The following is a 24,749-nucleotide window of genomic DNA, read 5'->3' on the forward strand; positions in this document are numbered from 1 at the left end:
GTTTCAAAAGTGATGCACAGACCGACAAATGATAAACAAATGTGTGTTATCCACAACTCATTGATGCTGAAGGGGAGCAGAAAAAGAGAGCATCGTTGACTTTAGTGACAGTGCAACAAATCACCAGCAGCTAGCTAGCTACAACAGTGGAGGCCTGGGAAATGAGTCACAGCACACAGTTCACCACTTCTGTGTAAAAACCAAAAGGGTCCTCATGACAATTCAAACAATGCATGAAAAGGGCCCAAGATCATCAAAATTGGACTGTGGATGTTTGAAAGAAAGTGGCCTAAGGCCTGATGAATCAACATGGTGAATTACTTTTTAGCATCTTGGTCTCCAAATCCACCTGACATAAACCCAATCAAACATCTGTGGTTTGTTGATGTTGACAGTCTAGTGGGCAGTGCACTAACATGTAGAATCATTTCATATTGGGCATTCAGAGTTCAATCATATTCCACAAAATGTAACCGAGAGAATTTAACAGAATATTACTGACGTTTGACATTATTTTTTTAATTATTTTAATTATTTACATCTGTTAAAAGTATCATTAATGTAAAATACTAACAAAATTTAATGGTTAAAAATATTTTGACAATATAGACTTAAAATTAAGAATTACTAGTTACAGACAAACCTTAACCACATATAAAAATATTCAACTGAACATTAATATTTATTGACTAGATCCAGTTATGAGAATGTTTACATGTGAAATAATCCATGTTTTAACTAATGGCTTGTCATAATAGTAACATAGTGCAATCTATGAATTAAACATTAACTGGCAAAAAAAAAAAAAAAAAAAAAATCTAACAGAATTGGAAAACCATTTTAAAATTGAAAGTGTTTACAGTAAAAAATAGATTTAAAAAAAGTTGCAAGCAATACTCATAAAATTCTGCCTTCACCAGACTAAAAATAATCACTTGGTCCATACAATCAAAAACAAAACAAAACAAAAAAGCTCAAACAAAATGAATGACAAATTTAATAATGTGATATAAAAAAAAAAATAAAAAAGAGTAAATATTTTAAAACCCAACCACTATGAAACCACAATACAAAAACTTCAATAAAAAAGTACACTAATAGCTGGGTTTGTCTATATACATCACCTTAAATTGGGTTGAAACCATCCAGCATTTTTAATGGCTCAATGTTTGTAGTTTGAAATCTCATTTATATAAATGAATGTTTACACAGGGATCCACATAAATCCTGTAAAACCTGCAAAATTTAAGTTAATGAAATAATTATAACAACATGGCTATTTAGGCAATAAAGCATTTTCACGGCTGACTTAATTCTATTATCCTCATATTTCAAAGTGACAATGACCATATAAAGAATACTTTCAGATAATTTAGTTTTTAATATTTAATATATCTTTGCAGCTAAATATGTTGCCTCTTACATACATCTTACAATCAAAGATTCATAAAAAAAGATCTGTAGTTGTAAAATATTTATTTATTAATACACATGTAAAATCATCAGCTGTGACATAGAATACAATGAATTGCTCTCCTCTCTACAGTAAAATTTACATCACTAAGAGTTATGTACAGTAAACATTAAAAAAAAGATGACTCTTAAAAAAAAGACACCTGACTTGTGTGGTGAAGTGCTCACTTAAAGGGACAGTACAACTAAAAATCAAAATCCTCATTAACTGATTTGTTCTTAACCTGTTTGAGTTTCTTTTTTTGAACACAATAAAAGATATAATGCGGGAAACTGCCATTGACTTCCATAGTATTTTTACTTCCTATTATGGAGGTTAATGGCTGCTTTTTTAGCATTCTGGACAATATTTAATATGTGTTCAACAGTAGACAGAAATTCATAAAAGTTTAGAACTACTTGAGAATGAAGTTTTTATTTTTGTGTGTGAACTATCCCTTCAAAAGTGTACACTAGAAGAGGGAGCACAAGTTACCTGATGAGGAGTATTAACCCTGTGCGCATCACATTGAAAGATTCACACTGGGATTATTTGTTGACGTTTGGCTAAAGTGCAGATTGTGCACTAGCAGCTTGGCATTGTAATTTGGCATTTGTCTTAATGCTGAAGAACTAGTTTGACCATCTCCACAACATTACCGTGCCACATATTTACATCAGCGCCCTCTGGTGGACAGCATTAAATCACTTTTAGTACCACAAACTGCATCAGTCAGTCATATCACTTAAACAAATCAGCTCAAGGCAATAAAAAATATCCTTTTGGATAAGTAGGTTATAAGTTCCCATTCTCTAAGTGCCATTATGCATGTTAATGTCAATGTGGCAGACAGGAATTGATTCTTTAAATGTTGGTTTGTGTCAAAAACATGTTAGAGGCAAGCCACATTTACAATAAAAATATGTATTCAGTCAGGCTTAAAGAGTGAATAATTTTTCACCAGTCCTCAAATCACCTGTGAAAGATGGTTTTGTCAATGTTTGTTATGTCCTCAGCAGGCTGATTCAAAGTTTGTTGGTTGTCTGCTTTTATTATTGGCGTCCTTTTCTCTTCCTCTTTCTTTTTCTTTTTTTACCTGCTGTTTTTCAAGTTTTTCCTGAGCTTTCTTCATGTCCTTTAGTCTCCTCTTGATGGTAGCACGATCTCTTTGGCTAGAAACACCAAGTTCCTGAAATACAGTGATTTAGTTTAATACTATTTTGTCACAACACACTCTCTAGGACCGTTTACACAGTAACTTTTAAAAACACTGAAGAAGAAAAAAATGCCCTTCAATAATTGTACATTGCTAATTTGCACACCACAAATTTGACATTCTCACATGTCTACTGAGGGAGAATATTGGAATTTTATGCAGGGCTTTTGTCAACTGTTTAACAGAGAGAGACAGACAGGTACAGTAAGGCTAACAATTAAAAATGACAAACTTCACCATTTTAAAAAGTTATTTATAATTCAATGTGATATGACTAGAAACAGAGCTGTTTCTTTACATACTGAAGTGGAAAACTGACTACTTTACAATACATGTGGTTTGGAAATTAAGTTTTCCACTGAGGGGTAACATTTGCCTTCTGGATCTGATTTTCATTCCATTTCTATCTTCATTTCAGACTTTTTTTAATGGCAGACTGTCAGCTTTAATTTGAGGGTATTTAAATCCAAATCAGGTGAATTTGTGCCTCCCACTTGTTAGGGGCCCAAAAGTAATGGGACAATTGGCTTCTAAGCTGTTCCATGGCCAGGTGTTTGTTATTCCCTCATTATTCCAATTACAATGAGCAGATAAAAGGTCCAGAGATTCCAAATGTTAATTTCAAGTGCTATTTGGATTTGGAATCTGTTATCGTTAACTCGCATAGATCCAAAGGGCTGTCACTATCAGTCAAGCAAGCCATCAATAGGCTGAAAACACAAACCTCATCAGAGAGATGGCAAAAACATTAGGCGTGGACAAAACAACTGTTTGGAATATTAAAAAAAAATAAATAACACATTAGTGAGCTCTGCAACACCAAAAGACCCGGACAACCAAGGAAAACAACTGTGGTGGATGGCCAAAGAACTATTTTCCTGATGAAAAAAACACCCTTCACAACAGTTGGCCAGATCAAGAACACTCTGCAGGAGGTAGGTGCATGTATGTCAGAGTCAATAATCAAGAGAGGACAACACCAGAGTGAATACAGAGGGTTTACCACAAGATGTAGACCATTGGTGAGCCTCAAAAACAGAAAGGCCAGATTAGAGTTTTACAAAAGCCTTCACAGTGGTGGAACAACATCCTATGGACAGATGAGACTAAGATCAACTTGTACCAGAGTGATGGGAAGAGAAGAGTATGAAGAAGGATAAGAACTGCTCATGATCCTAAGTAGTGAAGCATGGTAGTAGTAGTAGTGACAGTGTGGGCATGTATGGCTGTCAATGGATCTGGTTCTCTTGTATTAATTGATCATGCGACTGCTGACAAAAGCAGCAGGATGAATTCTGAAGTGTTTCAGGTAACATTTTCTGCTCATATTAAGTCAAATGCTTCAAAACTCATTGGACAGTGCTTCACAGTGCAGATGGAGAATGACCCAAAGCACATTGCAAAAGCAACCAAAGAGTTTTGGAATGGAAAGAAGTGGACTGTTATGCAATGGCCAAGTCAATCACCAGACCTGAATCCGAGTGTGCATGCATGTCACTTGCTGAAGACAAAACTGAGGAGAAAATGCCCTAAGAACAAGCAGGAACTGAGGCCTGGCAGAGCACCACCAGGAATGAAACCCAGCATCTGGTGATGTCTAAGCGTTCCAGACTTCAGGCTGTAATTGACTGCAAAAAGATTTTTGCAGTATTAAACCAAGTATTAATAAGTGAAAGTTTGATTTAGGATTATTATTATTATTATTCCAATTACTTTTGGACCCGTAACAAGTGGGAGGCACATGGATTCTGTTTTGGACAAGGACCAAGAATAAATGCTGTGACAAACAGCAACCTCCAATTAGAACAGCAGATATAATGGGTCATTATAAACATAATGTGGAGTGATGGGAAGATATGATTTGATTGAAGATGGATAAGACATACAGTGATTATATGATTGTCTGATGGAAATTATGACTAAGAAAGTACATAAGTCTGAATGAAGCTGTATATTCTTTGAGTTGGTTAATGATTTTAGGACCTATGCAGAACTATTGTTTGTAAAACCCAGTGACCATGACTTGAATATGGCCTTAAATAGCTCTATAAAATTCTCAGAAATACTAACCTTAAGTTTACTGCTGTCCATGCTCAAGAGATGCTGGCCATCCACGCCTTTAGCTGTAAACTCGGCTATATACTGTTCCATGTTCATGCCCATCAACCAGTGGCAAACTTGCTGATTGGTCCACTCTGAAAGAGGGCGGCTCTGCCACATGTATTGCTTTGCTGCTGGAGTGGAGACGTCATCAAGAGTCTGAAAACAAGAGCAATACTTATTAAACTGTAGTCATGTTTACACTGGAAACATGATAGGAGCTATAAGGTGTAAAAGACTGCAGTACAACCAATTTTGTGTGCCTGAATTTAAAAAAAAAAGTTCTTATTTACTGATCAACATAGATCCTTACCAGGGCAGAGCACATTTATTAGAATCTGGAGCACATTTATGAAACCAGGTCAGAAGCAGCGGAAGACATAGAAAGGAGGTAAGACCAAAATAGATTGAAGTCTGAAAGGAGCTGTTCTGAAAATCATTTCTGAAGCTCTTTACAATTAAATGAAAGCATACAGCCGATTCATCATGAATGCATCACGATGCATTAAAAATTGTTTGCTCTCATCTCGCCATATGTTGGTGGAATGCTGCCCACGGAAACATGGTTCAAGTTAGAATTCTATAAAATCCTTATTATTAATGCATTATGTTAATGCATTAAGCGTCACTGGCTCTTCAGTGTTTGTGTGGGATATTAACACCCACAACCAGTAAAATTCTAGCACCTTTTAGACTCAAAATGTTTGTTTACCCCGACCATGACATTTAAATCAATGCATATGATCCATACATTTCTTTCACTACCCAAAATTATGAAAATAAATAAGTAAAAACTGGTAGAAACTATAATTGATAGTATCAAAAATCTATATGGCAGCTTCTACCTTCAAAATTTGACATTCTTGGTGTCGCACTTAATCATGCACTCTCGTCTGTTCTTAGAAAAAGACAGTTCAAAATATATTTTTAGGATAGGTTGTTGGCCTACAGTGTTCACCAATTTATTACATCATAATTATTGTGATTATTTTCACAATTTTGGATTTCAGATAAGAAATTTAGATTTTGACTTAACGCTATATAAATTCTTCTTCCATTGTAGAAAAGAACAGTGAAAACATTTTACAGAACATCTCATTTCCCTGTAGTAAATGAGTCATATACGTGTTTGGGATTGGTATAAAGAAATTAAATGAAGACTTCAATGATAAACAATTTCTTTAACATTAAGTCACCGACACACCTAAATCATCTTGTGAAATAATGTTACCTGTGGCGACATCTGCCCAAGAGGGCGTAGCAAGACTGTTGCAATCATCTGGGAAATTCCACAAACCATGAGCATAACAATGACACTGGAAAGCAGTTTTCACACACAACCACACCCAAATACTCCATATGGATAACAGAAGCTACTCTGGAACGATCCAAACCATAAGCAGGAAGAACATAATGAACAGCCTGAATGTATTAGAGACATGTTCGCTTCCCTGAGCTGGTAAAAAAAACAAAACAAAAACACATTTACCACTGAGTTTCAATAGGAATCCATGAAACTGAAGATTCGTATGAGAGTGAAAAGTTTCCTTTGCTGATTTTAACTACATCTTCATTAAATAAATAAATTTATCTAAATTTTAGCTTAATCACTTCCTGCTCTGGCTTTTATTAATGTAAGACATTTTACAACAGATTCACTAATACAACAGATAATAGATTGATAGAATTTCCCATATGTGATAATTCACTTGCCACTTTCTTTATTTGGAAGTCTATAAATGTGTCTACTAAAAGACTAAATGAATACAATGAATTTCAAATTCAAACATTCAAATTTCAAACATTCAAATTGGTCAAGCAATGTGCCATGTATTACATTGGGTTTAAACAGCCCCCCTAAAAAAAAGCTGGTCTCCGAGCTTGGCTAGGCTAGTCAAGCAGTTTCAGTCTCCCAGTCTGACCAGTTAAGACCAGTCTGACAAGCTAAGAAAGTGGCCAAAACCAAATGAAATCAGCAGCCTGGATGACCATCTAAAGCAAGCGAACCAGGTTTAAGATTTTTTTTTTTTCAGCTGGGAGTGAATAATCTGCCTTTTTAACTGCACCTTTAAGGCCCCAGTATACTTCAAACTAAGATCTTGTTAGTTCTTCATTTGAAAGCAAACGGAAGTTCAAAAAGGTAGAACAACACATCAACCCTTTAACATCCAATGCTGCAGTAGTGGGGTTGTAAATGTGTCACACTGTTCATGTGTATCCCCATACACAACGATGGCGCCTGGGAGAGAACAACAGTTTCATATACATCTGGCAAACAGCCTTCTACACAAGTCCCACTATGGTTTATGACATCCTAACATTATTTTCTATTTGCCACAAACAGACAACACTGGTGTGTGTACGCCTATAGAAAAAATGTGGTATGATTATGTGGGCTTCTCGTCTATTGTGTGACCCCCTCCAAGTCTTTAAAATCTCTCTGCGAGTGATCGTACAGGTGCGGATAATTCTGTTTAGTATTGCTACTCGACTCTCCAGTGTATTCATGTGGCTAGTATTGTTGCTTTGGGTGTTGTTTTTCTGTGAAACCCTTGTAGAATGAGGAACATAAGATGACATAATTTTAAGAGAAAAATAAATGTATAAAATTTACATCACAGAAAGCAGCATTCCAAGACTAATCAGTTGAGTAAATGCAATGAACCAATGGTAAGTAAAAGGTCTTTAGAAGTCAAATTTACTCCTCAAAAGTGAGCTGTTTCGAACTGCCAAAATGAACTCAAAGCAAAGTTGGTTTCAGTTTTTTTGTAATTATGTAATTTCAGTTTATTTTTTGATTTAGTTTAAACAACACCATTGCCTTTACACTACAGTTCTAAGCAGGGATAAAGTAAAACAGAAAACAAATGTCTTAAATTGTTCTCTCAAAGCTATGAGCATGATCTCATTCTTTCCATTCCCGCTTGGAATACACATACATTCCACTGACGAGAGTAACTTGATGTCTAGTTGATCATTTGGTATCAGAAGTGGCTTATATGAAAGGCAAAGAACTCTAGATTATGCTTATTTAACCAAAATAAAATATGATCATGTCTTGATTTTTAATTATTTAATTAGGACAGTGAAGTCCGACTTTGCTTAGACAAAAGTCTTGTCACTTAACAGAAATAATGTACAGTATAGAATATAAAGTCATGGTGCAGTGGAAAAAGAATTAACATTGTGTTTGATTCCTATGAGTTTGAAGGACTGCATCCATACATCTCAGAAATGACTCAAATAAAGTCATTTGGAATGGCAAAGAAAGCATTCTTGCAGGACTCCCAGATTCTTTGGATTCATTTTCAATGTCTCCTCATTCACCTTACCCTTAGAAGTGTGAACCTACACCGGTCTCACGGTTCGGTTCAGTTCTGATTATCATGCTATCAATTCGGTTCAAGTCAATATCTCGATGCATCATGGTGCATTTTTAATGCCTTCCATACAGTTTTATATTTTCTTCACAGCACAGCAATTCTTGTATTAAAATGTATTAATATATTTATATACTATTTGTAATACTATTTTGTCCTTTAATACAGTCAGATATATAAACTGTGCCTATAAACAACACGAGCATTTATAGCAAATAAACATAAATATGCCGCTCGCTTTCTCATCCTTGTCTAGAAAGTCTTTTCTAACACCCCTTTAATTATTCACGTACTCAACTGAAGGGGCTGTGATTGGCTCTACGGGCCGGCACTCTTCACAGATGAGTAAAGCCTGCCATGATAGATGGGGTGGAGAAAACTCAGCAGACAGGCACTCGTGTCTGAATCCAGAAGTATCGCTATAACAGCCGAGAGGAGAAGAGAAGTCAAGCCAGCAGGTCAAATGGGCCACAGTGAGAGAGAGATGGAGTAATTCCATTCTCTTAAATCGCAGTGAGATAGGGGCTTCTGCTGTAAGTGTCAGTAAAAGACTGTCAAGTAAATTCTGAAATTGTGCACAGTTTCTGCATTTAAGTAGTTGGAGCGTTGTAAATACTCGCCCTCACCTCCTTTGCAATAGTAAGCTACGGTGACATAGTGCACATGACATAAATGACGTCAGTACATAATAACCCGTTACCGATACAGCATTGTCCGCGTCTGCATCGTGGTGCAGCGAAAAAACAATTAATTTTGACACCCCTACCAGACATGCTCAATAATGTTCATTTCTGGTGACTGAGCTGGCCAATCCTGGAGCACCTTGACCTTCTTTGCTTTCAGGAACTTTGATGTGGAGGCTGAAGTATGAAAAGAAGCGCCATCATGCTGAAGATTTTGCCCACTCCTGAAGTTTGTAATGTAATAGGCAGCAGAAATGTCTTGATACCTCAAGCTGTTGATGTTGGCCTCCACTCTGCAGATCTCTCGCACGCCCCCACACTGAATGTAACCCCAAACCATGATTTTTCCTTTACCAAACTTGACTGATTTCTGTGAGAATCTTGGGTCCATGCAGGCTCTAATAGGTCTTCTGCAGTATTTGTAATGATTGGGATGCAATTCAACAGATAATTCATCTGAAAAATCTACCTTCTGCCACTTTCCCAAATGATAAACTATAAGTCAAGTTGTTATTTGTTGCTCTTACAACTGGGATCAACAACAAGACTTTTGTTAGGCAGTGTATAATGTGACTAATAATAACAACAAACAAACTATGGGAAAAGCTGATGCAGTGGTGACCCTGCGGCCACTCACCTCACACGAGGAGAAGGTGTGTGTGTGTGAGCGCCCAAGGACACGGGGCTCTCTCAGAAACCCTGCCAACAGAGAACGAGGACTACCTGCGACTGAATCACCCGTCACAGATAAGCTCTGCAAGTAGGACAAGGGACGTACATGTAAGCATACACAACAAACGATTACAGTGTTTTCAGATGCACTGTTATAAGGAATTTCGAATGCTAATTAGCATGCATTTCTCAGTTTTAAATGAGACACTGCTAATGGTGGTAATGCTAATGAGGTAAAGTGATGCAAATGTCATTAAATGTCTAATATCAATGCAAATTTCTAACTAATTCCTGTTATTCAGGGTATCAGGGTGAATAAACAGCTGAAAGCAAAATGTGTTGGCGTCGTGTAAAATAAATTATTTTACTAACATTTTCCCAAAGTACTGTTTAACAGAGAAGTACGATGGCCGAGAGAGCTTAACATACTGCAATTATAAAAATGCATGCAATTACAAAAAATGCCAACAAATTAAAAAAAGATCTTCATCAGTTTGACAAATCCTCAAAACTCAAAGTTGCAAACACATAAAAAATGAGCTGCATTTTCTCACAATGCAAACTAATGAATAAAATGTGCTGCAAATTCTCAACACTTGCAAAAAGAATGGAATGCAACGGAAATGTTTCAATGGCACCAAAAACATGACAGATGTCACTGTGCTGTGAATATTGCCAAATTGCAAGTTGTAGGTGATCTTTGAAAGCAAGTTCTTGTTTGTTTGTTTAAACATCCTGATCCTGTTGTCTTTTGTATTTTATTAGCCTAAATAACCATAACCATAAGTCCTTCACATTTTAGGGTCTCCTTGAAACATTTCTATTGTGTTCTGAGTTATTTGAAAGTGTTGAGAAAAAGCAGCACGTTTTCTTAATTAGTTTGCATTGCGTGAAAATTCTGCATATTTTTTTAAAAATGTGTTTGCGATATGAGGATATGCAGCACTTGTGCTGTCAAAAGGATGAAGATATTTTCTCAATTTGCAATTTTTTTGTGCTTGAATGAGTTTTCTTAATTTGCAGCACATTAGGCTCTCTCGGCCACTGTAGAGAAGACATTTGTTAACTTTTTGTGTTGCGTAGTAGCTTTAATAACTATTTTCTGTTTTTCTGTGTTTGTCTTGCCATGATGACAGTTCATAATAATTTACTAGTTATTTTAAGTGCATTTTAAAGATTACTTAGAGTCATCTTAAAGTGGCTAATAATAATGACCTTATATATATATATATATATATATATATATATATATATATATATATATATATATATATATATATATATATATATATATATATATATATATTAGCCATCAACTGTACATGATACAATGTGGGTATTGAAATCTTTGTATGTATGAACTGCACTGGTATTTTTTAACTAAATACATTAATAAAACTGAAAAAGAAAATTGCATCATTGACTTAATTTCTAAATTACCCTAAAAACATGCATATTTGTGGCTTTATTAGTTTATCTTTCTTAAACATCTTGAACGTCTTAAACATTCAAACTAAATCTAGGCCAATGGCATGGTGACAAGCAATGCTATACCTTTAGTGCATTTGGTTCCAAAATCCAAAACCAGTAGAAACACAAAGCTATTTTGTATTACTTGGGAGTTCTATCAGTGTTATTATACTGCATCTACAAGCATGCATCCATCTCATGTGTTAGTGAAACTAATGGATGACCAAACCAGAATTAAATAAAGCATTAAAACCAGAAACTATCACAGGCCACTGCACTTGAATGCAGTCCAGAGCAATGATCCGTTATGAAACAGAATTAGGTGTTATCGCTGTGGGCCAAGGGTTATATTGTGAAAGAATGCATTTACTACAATGGAGCAATTCATATTTCAAAAAAAAAAAAAAAAAAGAAAAAAGAAAAAAATTAATCTGCTAGGGTTAGTAGTAACTGCTATCAACTGAGAGTACTATTGTCCTAAAAAAAACAACAACAACGGGAAAACTGACTGCATACTGTACCAAATCTAAGGAATGAGAGAGGAGAGATGGCCAGGAGAGGCTGGTCTGTTTTAAAGAAGAATTCATGAAAAACACATTTGGCATAAACAAAATTACACAAATGATATTGCTATACAGAGTGATTTTTAGATTATCTTTGTACGTCAGTGGAATAGGAACATCTGAGAGATCTGAGCTTTTGAACAACAAAACTTGCAATGAGCAGATTTTTAAAAATGTTTTAATTAAATTTACATAACCTTCTTTATAAACAAAATCCCAAGTGCCATAAAAATCCAAGTCAACTGGTGATGAGGATTAGCTTTAGTAGTGTTGAAGTGGCAGCTCATTAAAGAGATCATTCTGATTGGCTGTTCAGTTTAGCAACAAGTCAGCGCACAAAAAAATGAAAACAAAAGGGACCAAAGAAGCCAATATTAAGCATATTAAACACCTAGAATGAAGAAAGTGATCACCATGACTGAAATTCAAAGTGATATGAATGGTATGATAATGAATATTGACTACTGAATAATGATGTTTGCTGATATAGACATGCATATGCTAATTTGTAGTCACTTGTAGATCTTTTGGTGGATTTACGTGCAAATCTTTGAGGCAACACATTTTCATTTGTCACTGGAGGTTCATTAATATCTGTTTGGCTTGTCATGACTAGGTCCACAATTTATCTGCATGTGCTGAAAACTGCAGATTTCCATACATTTTTTAACCTGTTACTGAGTGTCTTTAGTCACTTTTGCAAATGTGTGTAAAGTACATTTATTCAGTTTTTTGATTGATTTCAGTAATTTTAATAACTAATGTGAAAATGATTGTATGGTTTATGTAAAGTAATATTTTCTGTCTTTTAGTAGATGAGATTTCTTTGTTTACTTAACAAGAAGGTCTTATTGGATTTGGAACTTAAATAAAAGTTTTATAGTTTTTTTATTTAATGTTTTAGTTACTATACTACCAAACCCATTCCACATAAATCAGCAGAGTTTGTACAAAATTCTGCAGAGAAACTGCAAAAAATGTCAGCAGATTCTGTCTGACCCTGGTCATGACTTTAAAATTTCTTCTTTTTTTCCACTTTTAAATTTTAAATGCCAGATTTAATGGTTCCAGACAGTAAACCACAAGTGTCATAGTGCAGTCTTCATAATAAAGTATGTCTAATTACAAAACTCTACTTTTTTCTGTGATCAAAGACTGCATTGTGCTTAAATATTAACCTCTAATGACACTCAATTTGCAACCCTAAAAACGGAGTACATTGTAAATGGGTCAGACCTTAAAAGACATAAATGCTCTGTTTTTACTATATGAATTAATTTAGTAATTTGAGACAACAAAAAACATTTTTATATATATAAAAAAAAATAAAAAATAAATAAAAAACTCATCATCTGGATGCAACTTGCCTTGTTTGTATGATCCTCTATGTATCCTTCTGAAGGTGTGCGAGGCAGACTGCCACTGGATGCGGAACGCTCTTTTTCTCTCTCTCTATCTTTTTCCTTGTCTCTGTCCCCAAACCAGGAGAACGGCATACAGGAAGGGATGGAAGAGACGGAGCCAGAGGGGGAAACATTGCAGCTCGACTCATCCAGTAATTCTCCTGATCCCCTGAGTTTAGACAACAAAGAAAGGACCCATGCTAATCAAACTACTTATCTAATGGATACCAGCTGGTCTATATCAAAGGAGACCTGCAGATTTTTATCTCATTAACCTCAGTTAATATAGTGGGTTAATATTAGGGCATTTAATATTCAAACCTGCTCCCTACAGATCCTCGGAGTGTGATGCTCTCCCGTTTTTTGCCTTTGCCTCCAGACCGGCGGATACCACTATAGACCAATACAAAACACAGTGAGTTAGAATATTTACACATTTTAGGCCTTATTCACATAATTAGAACAGAAGTCTGTTAATCTGTCAATATTAAAATGTAATAAATTAAATAGTGCTTGAATAGTTTTTAGTTTTAAATCATTGTTAACATTCACCTTTTTTATTATATAGTATAATATTTTCCCATACATTTTAACCCTGGCAAACTTATATTTTATAAGCAAGATTATAAAACCAATGGTTGTGCTAAACAATAGTGCCAAACATATGCAGTGTGAAACAATATAAAGTGAAAGTGTTAAGGCAAGAAGAGCCTTAGCAACTGAAAGGCAATCATGTGCCTCATATTTACATGCTTTGGATTGTTACGAAAACATTGCATTGCAAGTTATGTTAGAACACTTGCTTTATTATATGAGAAGAAAGATATCAAACTGTATTTGAGCATAAAGCATTCTTACCTATATAGTATAAAATATGTATAGTATAAAATTATTTATAGCATAAAAATGCGTGATATGTCTCATATGTGTACACACATATAACATAAAATTAATGTAATAGTGGGATGCACAATGCTTGAGACTATGTAAATGCTTCAGGTTGCATGGTGCGTTCATCTGATCAAATTCACTGATGCTGCATACATGCAAATAAGGCAGTTAACTCAGGTTTTGCAAATGTACAGTGTGAAACATTCGTTTCCATATAGTCAGGATTCATTTGTTAGCCTTGGGTAAACTTATTCAAGTGTAAAAAGCCATATTAAGTCAATGGGGATCAACACATTCAAGTACCAAAAAGTACATAAAGATAGTGATTGCATCTATTGGATTGGTCTTATTCAGTATTATAGGGTTTCTGCAGGTTTCATCAAGTCAAATTTAAACCATTTTAAGACCTTTTTAAGACCCATATGAATGAAATTTTAGACTTATACAGGGCAAAACAAGAATGATTATTTCTAATGGCCTGGTTGGGCCAATGGATTTTTTTTGCTTGCCACAAAAAAATAAAAGTAATAATTTCTTTGCAACATACTTTAACGTGTCAAAACAGAATCCTTTTTTTAAGGACATGTTTAACATTGTTAAAAGTATATTTCTTGTGGAAGCGATTACATAAATAATCAAAAATATATATTTGTTGTCTTTTGGTTCAAATTGATTGAGTATAACTTCTATTCATCTAACGCATTTCTGTTGTAAAACCTTGTTTCATGCCTATAAATATTATGTCTACTCTTAATTACTTCTGTAAATAGTTTTTATGTGAATGCAAGTTAACGTATAGCAATATATTGCTCTGTTATTATGACAAGGAACTGTATTATTGTTTTAAGTTTTCTTTCCCTTATTATTAAGATGGATTGTTTGTGATTTTGAAGGATGTTTCCCCGATTGGGTAGCTTTACTTGGACAGAAGAAAATTAAGACCTGTTTAACATTATTTGAGACATACAACATAATATTTCAGAGAATTTAAACCTTTTTAAGGCCTAAAAAGTTTTTGAAAATTAAGACATTTAAAGACTTTAAGACCCAGCAGATACCCTGTATATATTTAAAACTTTATAAAGACCTACATTACACCTCATTTGTTGCTATTCTTCTTTTTACCAAACGCCATGAGCCCATGATCATGCTTATTACAGTACATTATACCAATGTGGACTAAACAGTCTTTGCCTTTTTAAGAGCCTGAAAGCGTGAATTTACATAAATTGACAAACATGGCAGTAACATTCTTTAAAATGTATATGATTTTGTTCTCCAGAAGAATGCATACAATTTTAGAAACATACAAGTTAATAAATGGTGCACAGTTTACTGTAAGTCAATCTTTAATTTAAAGATGGACTTGCACCTTAAAGGTAGCACTGTGCTATGTCTGACAGATCGTACTCGTATGTCTGTCTTTTATTTTTCATTATTTTATAACCTGTTTTAACACATTTTAATTAGCTGTTATTTGTTTAAAAACCTTTTAATGATTTTTTTCTTGTTTCTATTATTCTTGTTTATGTAAAGCACTACTATTGTGTGTGTATGAAATGTGCTATATAAATAAACTTGCCTTGCCTTGTATAGTTGGACAGATAGTTTCTTTTCTATGATCGGTAAGTAAACAAACAACAGATGCTACAGACTGTGTCATACCTGAAATCTGGAAATCGTCTCTTGGACTTTCTTGTAAGTGAACCATCACTCTCTTCATCTAAAAAACAAAAGAACAATCAAAGTCTTTTACATTTCCCATAAAGTCTTCAGCCAGAACAAGTAAGCAAACATGACTTTAGCAGTTCTGTGAGGTATACCTCGGCTGGCTCTGCTCTTGCTGCGCTCCTTGGCTTTACTTCTTCTGTTTCTTAGGTTGAGGAACAGACTGGAGGAGGACTGTGAAGATGATGGGGACTGAGGAGTGGAGGAGTCTTTAGGTGGAGAAAGGCTGGCTTGCGTGCTACTTCCTCCTTGAGGTGTTTGGCTCTGAACAAATACGTCACCTCCACCTTCACTTCTCAGATCATGTGTTTGGTTGTTGCCAAACTGTATGGTTGGAATGGGTATAGCTAGGCTCTCGAGGTAAGATCGCCTTCTTTCACTGTTTGTTCTTTCTGGTTTGCCTTGCGTGCACACAGATTCCTATGAACATGAAATAAAGTTAACAATTTGATTTTACACAGGAACTACCAGAATTCTATAACTACTAAAATGGCCATAACAGTCATTCTGGCCGTTCATATAAGACTGTATTGAATTTATTTTTTGTAACCTCATAATTAAATTCAAAAATTAAAAATAACTTTTTTTGACTGTCTGAGGTCTATATTTTATGAAGTCATTACCCTAAAAATATAATCTTTTTGTTATATCGTATAATTTTGTTGAGTTACTAGACCTCAGGCAAAGGTGCGTATCTCATGTTGTCCTACAAGCGGAAGAGCAAATTTCTTTTCTTACCACAGTAAAGTTTTTGAAACTTTGAAAGACGTGTCTAAAGTAAAGTCATGTTTTTGCTATTTATGTTAGCAGAAAGTTGCTATGCAACAAAGGCACACATATTTAATGGGAAAGTGGAAAAATAGCAGATGCTGAAACGAGTGCAGTCAATTGGTCCACTATGTTAATTCAAAATAGAAACACTCAGAACTTTGTGTTTTGTAATTGTAATTAAAATAATGAAATACACACACATTTAGAAAAAGTCAGGGTACTACACAGATAGAATGTGGGCCACTTTAGGCAGTTATGCGACAGTAGTGGTCTGCCTTTGGTCCAGACAAAATGAATGTGAGCCTGAAGCAGCCCACCTGTACAATGGCAAAAGGGGGGCAAAGATTCCAATTCATTTATCAGCCAGTTAAGGCAAAGATTTGGCACTTATAGCAAAATGTAACCTGAATGTGAGCCTAATGTGGCCCAGGTGGAAAATGGTAAATTTATCCCCAAATGACTGAGGAAAAATGTGGCATGGTCATTTAAGGGTAATCTAGGTCTAAACTTAAAGTGGCTCACATGTGCAGGTGCAAATGTGGCCCAGTTTGGCAAATATTTGGCACAGCAAGCTCTGGCTAATGCAGGTGTGAGCCTAAAGTGGCCCAGAGAAAATATAGCAAATATGCTCCAGTTATTTTAAAACATATGTGGGCAACTTTTGGCAAATATTCGGCACAGTAAACTCTGGCTAACGTGGCTGTTAGCCCATTGCAGCCCAGAGAACATATAGAGAATGTGGCCCAGTTATCTTAAAACATATGTGTACCACTTTTGGCAAGTTTTCAGCCCAGTAAGCTCTGGCTATAAGCTTTGAGATATGGCAAATATGGGTGAGCATCTTTGACTAAAGATGGTGTGAACTCAAAGCAGCTAAAGTAAGATGTGGCAAGTATGGTTCTGTTATCCTAAAACATATGATAGGTCACTTTTGGTAAAGATGAAGCACAGTGATCAATTGATAATAATAGGAGTCAAACCATAGCTCTTTGGCATGACAGATATAAGTAGTAATATACACTGTAAAAATTTTCATTGTAAATTTACAGAATAATACAGGCAGCTGGGTTGTCAGCCGCAAACTGCGTAGAAGAAGGTAGAGCAGATCAGTATGTGGTACGGATGCAAGTGTCTGGTGTGGGCCAGATCTGGCCAAGAATAAAAGCAAACTGTGGCCCAAAATAGGGTCAGCTCTAGTTCATATGGTTGAATTCTGGCTGGAATGTGGTATTGATATGGTTTAACTGTGGCCCAAATCTGGTAAACAGGAGTGGACCGCCCAAGTGACACAATTCCATGCAGTATGTATGTGGGCTGGATGCAAGTGTCTGGTGCAAGCCGGATTTGAGCCATATGAATTTTGCTAACTGGATATATTGTGTTTTGTATGGGTTATTTTAACAAAAGGTATTAAATTACAAAAATAAAATTAAAAAATTACATTTAAATTTAAATTAAACTGTTAAAATGACTGCCTTAGTAGTAGTTTTACTTCATAATATGCAGGAATGTGTTGAACCTATAACTAACTTGTGCTCTTTGTATAATGGAAATGTGCAAATATGTAGTAATAGTCAAAAATGTGTACATTAATTATATGTTAATATGATATATACATTTTACCTTAATTTCTCAACAAAATAAATATAGTCTTTATTATATGATCAGATTGTTTGTTTGTTTGTTTTTATAAGGATGCACATTTGTGATGGGAAAGGAGGCAAGTTGTTTCTTTTTAAGAAAGAAAAGTAGATAGATCATGATGTTATCTTCCAAAAACAGCATGTCTAATTCATTAGTAATTTAATTTAAAAAAGTCTATCATTTAAATTCAAGAAGTGAACAAAATGACCTTATTCTTCATGTATGAGCAAGGGGCAGCCATTGTAATATTTTTAGCTCAAAACTTTCAGTTTCATTCACTTCCATTGTTTTTTTATACGTTAAAAATGGATTGTTATGCTGCTTGATGTTGCAAACTGATATCTTCTTATTATATTATTCTACTCTGCATTGAAGAATAAGTTCAATTGAAGTGGCTAGTTTAAACTGACATTTATATGATCTACAATAAAATACTTTAACATGTTTAAATGTTAGTGGCTCAACATACCTGTGATTGGCTCTGTCCCTGCGAGCTTTTCGCTGACTCTCTGAGTTTATTTCGGGACGGCCGCTTGCGTTGGGATCCCTGCACCAGTTTGGCTTTGGCTCTATAGACACTGCAGTCCAGACGAGCCGTCTGAGGAACATCTCCCCAGTCTGCATCTAAGGACAGAAAGACATCAACATCTCACATCCAGAAAAGACTTCTCTAACAGACTAATTTGTTAGAGACTTTCTGAATGAAATAATGACCAACTATGCTGTCTAGCTTATTAAACCATAATATAGAAACTAGATAAAGCATTTCTGTTATCCTGTATGTTTGACCAGGTTCTAAAAGAAAATATTTAAAGAGCTCTTCTGTACCAGATTGAAGGTCGTCTGTAGAAAGTCCATTTCTTTCAGACGAACCAGAGGTTGGACTGCTGGGTTGACTCTCTCCTGCAGGGCTGCAAGACTCTTCGGGCTGGTCTGATCCAGCTTGGCCTTCCAGACAAGCAATCTGAGAAACACAGAGGTGTTAATTGTGTTTACAGCAGTACCAATCAATCTGGGGGCATCAGTATAACCTCAAATGTTTGTAAATAAACAAACAGTTATTGATTTATTAAATAATGTGTATGTATTTTTAAATATTTTCATAATACTTTGTCATTATTAACTATACATGTATCATTGTTTCTTTTTATATTTACCATTCTACAATTAATATACAGATTTTATATTAATAAAATATATTATATTTATACAACTTGTGTTACGATGATATTTGTTTCAGTTTTTATCATTATATGTGATGCCTAATGCAATTACCATTGGCTAAAAGCATGTTCACACAAAAGACAAATTCTCGATGAATTCTTAATGAATAAATAACTGGTAAGGTGTGTAAAAGGCATAGCTTAGCCAAACAAATGTACATTTATTTAGTCACTCTCAAGTGGCTCTAAACCTTTATGAGTTTCTTTCTTCAGTCAAACACAAAAGGTATTTTGAAGAAAGCTGGAAAAAAATGTAACCAATAACTTCAATAGTATTTGTCTTTCTAACTATGGAGGTCAGTGGTTGCTGGTTTCCAGCTATTTTCAATATATATATATATATATATATATATATATATATATATATATATATATATATATATATATAAGCTGGTCACCCAATAATATCTCAGACGCTCCCTTTTTTTCTGAGCAAGAATGAAGAAATTAGAACAAATCTGGTGAAGTTACTTATGATTGTGTCTTGAATTTGGTGTTGTTTGATATAAAAAAAAAAAAAACAAAACAAAAAAACATTAAAACAATTGTAAATACCTTTGGTACTGTTAAAACATGCAAATATCATTCACTTCGTTTTCATCTCATGTGGAAAAAAAAATGGCAAAGAAAAACAACAAACAAAATACACAACTAATTATTAGTAATATATTATATTAAATAAGACCCTTTAATGGAGAAATCAGAGACAAGATTGACCTTTTGTACTGCAAGTGTCAAGCTTTTAAGTTCTTCAAAGCATAGTGTGCTTTGAATATATAAATTTTAAATTTGAATATATTGCTTTATATATATATATATATATATATATATATATATATATATATATATATATATATATATATATATATATATATATATATATAATTATTTTAAGGGGTCTTCCTACAAATGTCCCATGTACATACTATAGTACTTACATTAAATTATACATTATTGAATGCAACTAAGCCTAGACCTTACATTATCAATATAGTAAAAATATTTAGTTAATTAATATTATTCAGAAGTAAAATTATTCCTAACACTATAACAAGGACACCTTAGAACAATGCTAACATTTGAAATAAAATATATCAAAAGAGATGACATGGCCATTTACCTTATACTGTAATTGCCTCACACTGGTCTTGTACTCTTTTTCCTTTTGCTCCAGTTTTCTTTTTAGCTCTGCCTCTTTCCTGCCACATTCAGCCTCTCTACAAATGAAGAACAGTCCAAGCACACACACATATCACAAAAAGAACCGCTGTTTAAGAATTCAGTTTAATCTATTTCTCTTTAGCACAAGTTCCCATAATTCAATTGAATCAGGCTTTTACTAATCAGTTCAATTCCAAGAATGCCTCACCACACTTCCCAGAAGGATTCCACTATGACAACACATTGCATGCTCAAACACACCTCTGTTGATGCTCCTGTAGAAGCGTGATGGTCTTATTGTATTTCAGCTGAAGGGAGTCATTTTGACTCTGGGCTTCATTTAAACGCTGATTGATGGTTTTGCAGAGCCCCTGAGCATCAAGCCAGTATTTTTCCAGCTTTTCAATGCGCTCTTTGCTCTCTTCCACACTTCTTTCAAGAGCTGCACCTCGAGCCTCCCAAGACTTACGTTCAGCTTCGCTCACTTCCAACTTGAAAATCATAAACATACAAAGAGTTAACCAGTTGTGTGGGTACAGATGTTACTTCGTAAGAAAAGCATCCTACCTTTTCTCTTAACTGACTGAGTTCTGTGACTGTGACGCTGTGTTTTATCTGCAGCTGTAAGACAGAATTCATATAAAAGAACACTTAATGATTAATGTGGCTTTAATATTTAAATATATGTAAATTCACAATCTACCTCTTTGAATTTGTGTTCTAGTTCAGTAGCATCTATATCTTCAGGTAGATCAATGCCTTGGCTCTTCAGTTGTGAAAACACTTCCTGTGCCAACTCGCTGGATGCATCCTCCGCACTCTGCTCCTCTTCGGCCTCTTTCTGTTTATCCTGTATCAGTCATTATATGGACACAACAATACCTTTAGTGACTCATTTATTCCTGACATCAAGCTTATCTTTTTATGCTCACACACCTGTTGCACAACATTCTTTTCAGCCAGTGGATCAATTTCCTGTTGATCCTGATGTTGGTAATAAATCTGCTTTTCTTCCTGTAGGTGATTGTTCTGGGGTTTGGGATGCTCCTCATCTTTTGGCTCCTGGTTTTCAGGGCTTGTCTCATGTTGTAGAGTCTCGCTGATCAGACGAGCCACCTCGCTCTCCACTCCTGGTTTCTCTCGGCCTATTAGGAATCTACAATGGAGGATGTAAAATTCCTTCACATGTTTTGGGACTATGACCCTGGCTGGTATTTTACTGACTATGCGATTAGATTTTGCCCTGGTGAATCATTACCAAACACTTCCCATTTAAGTGCTCACAACTTACAGTAAAAGTTATACAGCGAAAATCCCTCTTAAGAAATGTGGAGTGAGTTGCCTTGATGAAGGACATGGTGTGAGCTCATATGTTTTTAATGATCCTCTAAAAATTTAGCTACAACTCTACATGACTCACGTTAGGTTTAGTGTTTTTATCCCGATACTCACTTGACAAGACCTTTAGTGTTTTTCAATGTGGTGGCAGCAAAGTGTTGAGTGACACCAACCAGACTGATTCCATCTACCTCCACAATCTGATCATTTACTCGCACTCTGTAAAAAAAATAAAAAATAAATAAATAAATTAAAAATCATAATTGGTTTATTAATCATAATTTTCACAAAAAAGTCACACACAAAAAAAGGTCTAATACCTCTCTCAATAACAAAAAATAACTTTATATATATATATATATATATATATATATATATATATATATATATATATATATATATATATATATATATATATACATACATAACTATATATATATAAATAATTTTTTAATAAGTAACTTTTTTTAATTACTTTTTTCTGTGATGTTATTGAGATATACAGTTTAAGTCAGAATTTTTAGCCCCCTTTTGAATTTTCTTTTTTCATTTCCCAAATGATGTTTAACAGAGGAAGGACATTTTTACAGTATGTCTGATAATATTTTCTTTTTCTCTGGAGAAAGTCTTATTTGTTTTATTTCGCCTAGAATAAAAGCAGTTAATAATTTTTTAAACACCATTTTAAGGTCACAATTATTAGCCCCTTCAAGCTATAATTTTTCGATAGACTACAGAAGAAACATTATTATACAGTAACTTGCCAAATTACCCTAACCTGCCTAGTTAACCCAATTCACCTAGTTAAGCCTTTAAATGTCACTTTACGCTGTATAGAATGCTAATGCTTGCGTACAAGATCTGGAAAAGTCTAGCACCACAATATTTATCTAAGCTTTAAAGCCCACACACTCTTAGATGTAGGCATGGGACAATAACTGTTTTCAAGGTACAGTATACCGTGGTTTGGAAAAGTCAAGGTTTTAAAACCGACAATGTTTTCAGTAATACCATTCCTAAGGTATATGTAAGATTTTTTATTTACATTTTTCTTTTCTTTTTTTTTGTTTTTGTTTTGTGGCAACATTATCTCCAGCAGAATATATATCCAAAGATGTCTTGTAAATTGTAAATAAATCTGTGTTTTTGAAACTAATGAAGACAGCAGATTAATTTGAATTATTTAGCCTCACATGTTTACTGCTCCAAAATATTTTAAATCTTTGATAAAATAAAATAGATTGTGTTCAAAGTGGAAAAAGATTAAGTTTTTTAACTGATACATTTAAAAATAACTTCTTTTAGAGCAGTGATCACAATACAGTGATACCGTTAAACCTTGATATTTTTATCTAAGGTTATCATAACATCAGAATCTTATACTGACCCACGCCTTCCTAGATGTGCTTTACGCTTGTTTGATGTTGGTCTTTTAACTGCTCAGTCAATGCAGCTAAATTCTATGGGAGATCGGGCATTCTCTTTATTGGCACCAAAATTTTGGAGTTCTTTACCCGCAGATATTCACAATGCAGAATCCCTGAGTATTTTTAAATCATCTTTTAGAAATTAGTTTTTTTAGCATAGCTTTTATTTGATTTGATATTATTTTTTGATATATTATTATTATTTTATTTCTTTTTTATTATTATTTGTCATTACATTTTTAAAAATTATTTTACTGCTGCATATTTTATTCCTGTAAAGTGCCTTGAGATGCCACTTTTAAAGGCACTATATAAAAATAATGTTTATTCTCATTCTTATTTTTATTATTATAAATACTGTACACTATATTTATATTCTTACCGTCCATCCCGGTGAGCTGCACCTCCCTCTGTGATGGTTTTCACAAAAATGCCCAGCTTCTCCAGTCCTTGATCTGCTCCAACCCCCATCCCTATGATACTGATTCCCAGGCCATCATTTCCTATTTTAAAATATACAAGCAGAAAGCTGAAATTTAACACGTCTACACCTGTTGACAATAAACTGTCTCAACAATTTCATAATAGGGAAAACACATGCTTTGAAAAAGTTGTAAAATGAACCTTTTTGAATGTCTATGGGCACAACATCCATTTTTTCCACCCTCTTTTCCAACTCATATTCAGCAGATGCAGATACGGGGTCCACATCGTCATTACTACGGTCATAGTCTTCATTAGAGAAGGTGAAGTACACCTGCAGGAGAGGAAACTAATTAAACACCACACCTGTGCACTCTCATACCTGATTTCTTGTGCTAAGGGTATTAACTTGCACAAGCAAAACAATAATTCATTGATTACACAAATAATGTTGATATAAAATAAGTACCAATAATCCTTTACCCTGTGAAAAACATTAAAATACTCTGTAATTTTTGGTCATACAGAAAAGACAACACAGATTTGAAAACCTTTAACAGTATAACTTTTGCATATTTTTATAATTACAAAAAAAGATGTATGAAACATTGTAATTGTCTTCTCTGTCTTCTGTCTGACAAACACATGAAAAATAAATTGCTGAATCGCTGCCTCAGTTGCCTCACATACATGAGATACATATTTGCATAAAGCCTGAAATGTCTACTATTAAATTATCCAACTCTTTTGGAAAACAAATGTTCTCTGTTTTAGTAATCCGTATGGAATAAACACATAATACAGTCTCTAATCAAATTCTTTTTAAATGAGTTCCCATCTTCTACTTTCAAACACACATTCAAAATGACATCATCCACGGAAACGCAAATTAAGTCATGAAAGACATTTATAATAAAACCTTCCTGTTAACAATAACAGCTTTCACCCATCCTGATAAATAAGGCCTGAGGCATTTAAGCTTTAAAACACCGAAAACATAGTCGAAGTACAGCACCATAAAAGTTGCGCATACAGTATGACCCCTCCACTGTATACCAAGCCTCCAAAAGAAAAACAACTGCTTTGTGTAAGGAACAAACGTAAGTCATTACTCACTGATTATCTTTATTTACTGTTAAAGGATCAGACTGGATTATGCATTCAATGAGTTGACTCAAGAAGTGGCTCTAACTGATCTGAGAA

At 34.4% G+C, this 24,749-nt stretch overlaps 1 protein-coding gene across 16 annotated transcripts in view; it reads right to left on the reverse strand.

The window, feature by feature from the left end:
- Positions 1–1,459: 1,459 nt before the first annotated feature.
- ppp1r9alb (protein phosphatase 1 regulatory subunit 9A-like B) overlaps positions 1,460–24,749 on the reverse strand; it is a 35,426-nt gene continuing 12,136 nt past the window's right edge. For 6 of the 16 annotated variants that reach the window (XM_087237304.1, XM_087237296.1, XM_087237301.1 and 3 more), the window contains 16 exons: positions 23,748–23,880; positions 23,506–23,626; positions 21,811–21,915; positions 21,295–21,514; positions 21,062–21,208; positions 20,926–20,979; positions 20,620–20,849; positions 20,318–20,414; positions 18,803–18,938; positions 18,444–18,598; positions 15,655–15,979; positions 15,497–15,554; positions 13,262–13,333; positions 12,905–13,109; positions 4,740–4,928; positions 1,460–2,642 (listed from right to left, as the gene is read on the reverse strand). In XM_087237304.1, coding sequence (XP_087093430.1) covers positions 2,466–2,642; positions 4,740–4,928; positions 12,905–13,109; positions 13,262–13,333; positions 15,497–15,554; positions 15,655–15,979; positions 18,444–18,598; positions 18,803–18,938; positions 20,318–20,414; positions 20,620–20,849; positions 20,926–20,979; positions 21,062–21,208; positions 21,295–21,514; positions 21,811–21,915; positions 23,506–23,626; positions 23,748–23,880 — 2,424 coding nt within the window. In that variant the 3' untranslated portion in view covers positions 1,460–2,465. Of the gene's footprint in view, positions 2,643–4,739; positions 4,929–9,469; positions 9,587–11,495; positions 11,541–12,904; positions 13,110–13,261; positions 13,334–15,496; positions 15,555–15,654; positions 15,980–18,443; positions 18,599–18,802; positions 18,939–20,317; positions 20,415–20,619; positions 20,850–20,925; positions 20,980–21,061; positions 21,209–21,294; positions 21,515–21,810; positions 21,916–23,505; positions 23,627–23,747; positions 23,881–24,749 lie in introns of all 16 variants that reach the window. The other 10 variants (XM_087237297.1, XM_087237291.1, XM_087237288.1 and 7 more) reach the window with 2 other exon arrangements.

This window comes from Danio rerio, chromosome 1, assembly GCF_052040795.2.
Source record: "Danio rerio strain M-AB ecotype USA chromosome 1, GRCz13ab, whole genome shotgun sequence".
NCBI lineage: Eukaryota > Metazoa > Chordata > Actinopteri > Cypriniformes > Danionidae > Danio > Danio rerio.